General features: G+C 60.9%; 1 protein-coding gene across 1 annotated transcript in view; it reads right to left on the bottom strand.

Moving 5' to 3' along the window:
- The window catches only part of KCNN1 (potassium calcium-activated channel subfamily N member 1), a 24,382-nt gene extending 19,271 nt beyond the window's left edge, over nt 1–5,111 (bottom strand). Inside the window, exons 1-2 of the mRNA XM_077777068.1 lie at nt 5,068–5,111; nt 119–601 (exon numbers count right to left, since the gene is read on the bottom strand). Coding sequence (XP_077633194.1) covers nt 119–520 — 402 coding nt within the window. The 5' untranslated portion in view covers nt 521–601; nt 5,068–5,111. The remainder of the gene's footprint in view (nt 1–118; nt 602–5,067) is intronic.
- Between the last annotated feature and the right edge of the window lie 618 nt (nt 5,112–5,729).

Genomic DNA, 5,729 nt, shown 5'->3' with positions numbered 1-5,729 from the left:
GAGCCAAGGCCCAAGGGGCACTGGGGGCCAGGGGGGCCCAGAGGGGCAGTGGGGGGCCAGGGGGGCCCATAGGAGCAGCGGGGGCCAGGGGGGCCCAGGAGGGAAAGGCCACGCCTACCTTGCTGTAGACGCCCCAGGACAGCTCCGTCTCAGTCACCATGACGACAATGCCGAACATGCCAAAGATAAGGGCGTAGTCACTGAGGCGCTTCCGCTTCTCGAAGAGCGCCCGCCGGTGGCCCAGGCGGTGGCCCACGTTCGGAACCTTCCCCGAGTCCCTCCTCCCGCCTGCCTCATCCTCTTCATCGTCTTCCTCTTCTTCTTGGTCCTGGGGCTGCCCACGGGGACTGCCAGGTGAGGGTTGGGCTGGCTCGCCTTTGGCCACCACCACCTGGAGGCCTGGGCCGCGTGGGGGCTGGGGGGGGTGGCCGGCCTCGGGCTCCGAAGGGTCTCTGCCCAGGGCACCCAGCCCGCTGCCCGGCGGCCGCCCCCCACAGCCATTGTGGCTGTGGCTGTTCATGACTATGTGGGTGCCGGGGTTGGGCTCACTGCAGGCCACCCGGGGCCCAGCATGGCTCAGTGACCGGGCTCCTGCGCTGACCTGAGGGGCACAAGGGACACAGTCACGACAGGGCCTTGCTAACTGACCGGAGGGCAAGGGACCCCTGCCGCCACCCCAAAACATTTTGAGGCTCAGGAAGCCATGAACCCGGACACATGACTGACATGTGGGTTGGCCAGCCAAGAAACACCTAAGTCAGCCTAGACTCCTCTCCCGCTCAAAACCCTCCCATGGCTCCCCAGTGCTGCTGCATAAAAACCAAATACCTCACTGTGGCCAGGAGGAGGCCCTCTGTGGCTCCTACCCACCTCAACCCTCTCACTCTTCCAGAGCCATTCCCTTCCAGCCCCATAGGCATCCCGGTCGCCAGATCCTGACAAGCCTGGTCCAGCCTGGGGCCTTTGCATCTGCTGTGTCCTCTGCCTGGATCACCCTCTTACTGAACTTTTGCCCACTGATTTTCTGTCTCCAAGTACCTAGGACAATGCCGAGCACTCAGCTGACATTCAGGGAACACTCTGGAATGTCTGCAGATGGAATCTGCCGGCGGGTGTGCCTGGGAGGACCAGAGGCCATGTAAGTGGTGGTCAGGAGGTGGCTCCAACCTGGGCTTGTCGCCTTCTGACCTTCAGGTCCAGTGACAAGTTCATGTCACCCTACTGAGCCTCCGGTTCCTCCCCGAGAGCTGTCCGAAGTCCTGAACATACGCAAGCATGGGGTATCCGCGTGGGGATACCTACAGAGACCCCCAGCCCCCTCCTGCCTACGTGGAAGGAGGCTTGTGATCTCCCAAGAGATTCCTGGACCAATGTGGCAACCCAGTATTTACCTCTAAGATCGCACACTAGGGCCTTGTGAGATGTGCTCGGCCTGGCCCTGTGACCTCGGGTCAGCCTCAGTGTCCTCTCCAAGCTACCAAGGATCAGACGGCCTGAGCGCCCCGACACCCTGGGATTCTGCCCTTGCAGAAGGCAGTGTCCTCTGGCACCATGTTCGAGAGCAAGGACCTTGATGACAGTGACACACATACGAGGAGGCTGCCTTGGGACTCTCACCTCCTGGGCCCTAACTTGCTAGCCCCTCCCCTGTCCCGCCCCAGCCCACCATCTCTCCCTCCCTCTACGTGCCCCCTGAGGCCACTACCAGCCAATGTTTAGGGCACACCTGCTACAACATGCCAGACTCTGTCCTTCACACCAATTTTCTCTGCGATCCTTGCAATACCCCCAAGAAGGGGGGTCCTGGGGATTTGGCTGGTTTGACAGATAGGGAAACTGAGGCACTGTGCTGTGAAGGGGCCATCTCCTTCTAGGGCAGATTCTGGACCGGGCTGCTTTGTGAGACTGTCTCACCAGGAATAAGTGGGGCAGCAACAGGCAGTGGGCCAAGTGTTTGCCCCTTTGAAAAGGCCGGGCTGGCATGTACAGCGGGGCCCTGTGTACCAGGCCCAGGAGAGAGGGCTGTGTGTCCAGACAGGGTGCCTCTACAGCCCTGACACCACAGTCTGGGCAGGGCTGGGGGGTAACAGACACGGAAGCTGTTGCATCAGGACATATGCCAAGATGAGCCACGCTACCACCTTGGCCAGGCTGTCCACCTCATGTCTGACACCTAGTCTGGCCGCAGCACCCCCCCACCAGGCAGTGTGTCCCATTCACCAGGTGTCCCCTGATGCTGGCACCAGCACACAGTAGGAGCACAAGAAACCTTCCTTTCATGGCAGAGCGACCTCGTGAGCGTTAGGAAACATCCCTTCCCTCGCCCCTCCCCATCCATGACATCAACCAGGCCATGGCAACATGTGGCCTGACACGTTGGTTTAAAAGGCCTGGCCTCACACAGGTCTAGCACTTCATGGTTTATACAAGCTGGTCTTCTGCGGCCCCAGCACTTCACAGTTTATAAGGCTGACCTTGGCTCGGATCTCTCTCGCCACCTTCACGAACACGCAGGGGCCATGCTGCTCCTGGGCTAGGCCCCTGCTTGCCGCCTGCATGGGGCCGAGAGCTTGTCACCAGGACACACACAGCGATCGCAGCCCCTGCTCTCACCCAGGAGATGAGGAAACCCCAGGCGTCGCTCCTACCATCTCTCTTGGAAGCGCAGAGGGTCCTCCCCCAGGGCTCAGGGGCACAGGCTGGAGAGGCAAGTGGCCTGGCAGACAGAGCCTGGAGGGGGTGGGGGTGTTGCAAACGACCTTCCGAAACGCACTTACGAAGATGCAATTTGGGGATGTGACTCAGCCGCCCGACGCGCAGGCCAAATTCAGCCGTGTGTCGGCCACGCTCCTCCTTGCCTGGCAGCCTCGTCCTAAGGTGCCCTGGGCAGGGAGGGCGTGGGGGGATGGATGCAGGTGGCTTCTAGGAGGGAGAGAGGTGGAGGGCCTTCCCATGGCCCATCACGTTAATGTGCACACGGCGCTTCCTGTGGGCTTACTGAGCCCTTTATCAGAGTCATCACATTTAATTCCCATCACCACTAAGTGAGGCAGGTAGCATTCCTGCTCCCATTTTACAGATGGGCAACAAGGCTCAGAGAGGTCTAGCACCTTGCCCAAGGTCACAAAGCCAGGAAGGGGGCAGAGACAAAGTTGGTGCCATCCGGGGGGCAGAGGGTGGTAGGATCTGCCAGCTCCCTCTTGGCAAGCCACCTTCTGGGAAGGGAGCCAGCCTAGCCCTGCCCCTGAGGGCTCATAGTGCTCAGGACACAGGCATGGTGGGTGCCTGACCCTCCCTGTGACCTCAGAGGAAACAAGACAGAGCAGCCTTCCGTAGAAGGGGGCAGCCTGTTTCTGCAGTTCAGGCGGGACAAGCGGGCCCTGGGAGACAAGAGACCCCACCCTTTCCCAGTACACCTTCCCCTCCCCCACTGCAACCAGGCCCACAGCCTGGGGTCCCTGGCACCCTCAGAGATTCCCAAAGAACCAGCAGCCCTGTCTAAAACTCCGGCCAAGGTCTGGATGTCTGTGAAAGGGTGTGTTTTTCTGGGTGAAGGCCTTGGGTTCGCTGATGAGTTCTAAGCAGTTAGAAACACCCTGTGGGCTGCACCTGGTTTTGAAGGTCCCTAGAATTGCCAAAATTACCTAATGTGTCTGGGGCATGAGCCCGCTGTTCACTGAAGGGTGAGCTGAACTCCCCTCCTTTCACGCCACCCCGAGAAACACTGTGGGAACCCTGTGGGCCACCCGTGGCAGGGGGGAGCCCAGGAGGACTCGAGGAGTGGGGAGAAGGTGGGCAGGTGCACGAAGCAGGCCAACTGGCTTCTCCAAGCTTTTCTACCCAACAGAAAAACAAAGAAAATGCCCAGACTCCAAAGGTCCTCGAGTGAGCCCTTTTACAAATGATGGGTTGGTGCAGTGGCTGCCTGGGAGGGACCCTTGGGTGTCCCGGCCAGGATGAAGTCACTGCCCCCTCCTCAGCTGTCTCTTCAGTAAAGGGATGTCTCGGCGGCCCCACCCCTCACCCCCAGCAGGTTGGTGGCCAAAATGGAAGTGAGAGATCTCACATGGAAAATGCTTCGCATGTGGCCGTGGGTACATCTAAGGAGGTGCTGCTGCCCAGTGCCACACTCCGTCCTTCAGCGCTGGACCAGAAGGTGCCTGTCTCCAAGGCAGANACCCGCCTCTTGGGGTGAAATGCACTTCCCACCACTCCCAGGAACCATGGCCAGAGCAGCACATGGCAGAACCTTCCAGGATGTGTGGGCGGGCTGCAGGGTGTGCGTCCCTGTAGAGCGTGCGCAAGGACCCTAAGACGTCCTACCCACCGGCACTGTTTGGACCCTAGCTCTGCAGGGTGCACAGGATCCACTTGCCCTTCTGCCCCTGGGCTGCCCAGGAGTGGGCACAGTAAGGCGCTGGCTGCCTAATTCCCTTGGGCGCCCCCCCCCCGCCCCCATCACCAGCAGTCAGGAACCTGCTGGCAGTGAGCAGGGTGCAATTAGCCTGCCCTGCCCTCCCCGTGGCTGCCTCCACCAGTGCCCTCCACTCTGACCCCTCTCCATCAGCATCTCCCATTCGGCTCCCAGCCTTCAGCACTCACATCTGCAGCCTGCCCTCCAGGAGAGCCAAGGCAGTGCCCTGTGTAGGGTACCCCAACCTCAGTCCAGGGACAGCTGAGAAACCTGGCTCCTTGGCCCCTGCAATAGGGCGACCCTAAAACGCCCGTATCTGGGGGCCAGTGGTGAAGGGTCTCCTCCCTCCCATTCCCAAGTCAGTCCCAGGTCGCTGCCTTCACCCCAAGAGCTCCCCCCACCGTATCTATGGGAGTTTAGAGACTCGCTGCTCTACCCCGGCCAAAGTGAACCCAGTACCTTCCCCCTCTGCGATGGGGGGTCCGTAAATCTCCACTCACTCAGGCAGTGCACATACACACATTCCCTCCCTCTCCGCGTCCCCTGGGTTCCGGATCCTACGGAGACCCTGTGTCCTGGCCCCTGTCCCAAACCGCGTCCCCCTCCGGGACGTGCCTCCCTCTTTGGGCGCTCCGGTCCGTCCCTCCCGGTACCTGCAGGGCTCGGCTCCCGTGGGCAGAAGAGGCTGGAAGGGAGAGGGTCCNCCCGGGAGCCCCCTTGGTGGGGTCCCCAGCGCTCAGCTGGTCCTCAAACTCGCTCTCTGGCGGGACGCAATGGAGGGGGCCTGACTTATTAGCGAAGCGATAACTCCGGCCCCCGACAGCTCTCGGGAACTCCTAGCTACCCCCTTTTCCAACATCGGGTCCTCAAACTCCAACCATCCTTCAACCCCTCAAATACACGCATTTGCTGAGGGGCGAACTCTGCAAAGCAACCGGACACTTCCGTCCTGAAACCTCCGTCCTGAAACGTCCTCCTCACGTCCCGCTTGCAGGATGTTGCCAAGTGGAGGGTGCCTAGGACCCTGACGTGGGGGCTTCCAGGAGCTGAGGGGGTGCCTGCTAGGGCCATGGGTTCAAGGCCATCTTCTTCCAGAACAAGCCCCCACGCCCATTTCTAACCCTTACCACCAATGCCAGGAGGGCAGGCCAGCAGAAGCCTGCTTTGGGGGTGTCCAAAACCAAGCTCCTTTCTGGCAGAGAGGGTGGCTCATTCATTCAGTTTAATAATGGCTGGAGGGGGCCTTGGGGACAGGGAGGTGGGGACAGACCTCTTTCCTCCTCCTCCCCCTAGGACTCACCCTGTCCCAGTCTGG

The sequence above is a fragment of the Crocuta crocuta genome, unplaced genomic scaffold, assembly GCF_008692635.1.
Source record: "Crocuta crocuta isolate KB4526 unplaced genomic scaffold, BGI_CrCroc_1.0 scaffold77, whole genome shotgun sequence".
NCBI lineage: Eukaryota > Metazoa > Chordata > Mammalia > Carnivora > Hyaenidae > Crocuta > Crocuta crocuta.
The sequence above is the reverse complement of the archived record's forward strand: the minus strand, read 5'-3'. Positions and strand labels throughout refer to the sequence as shown.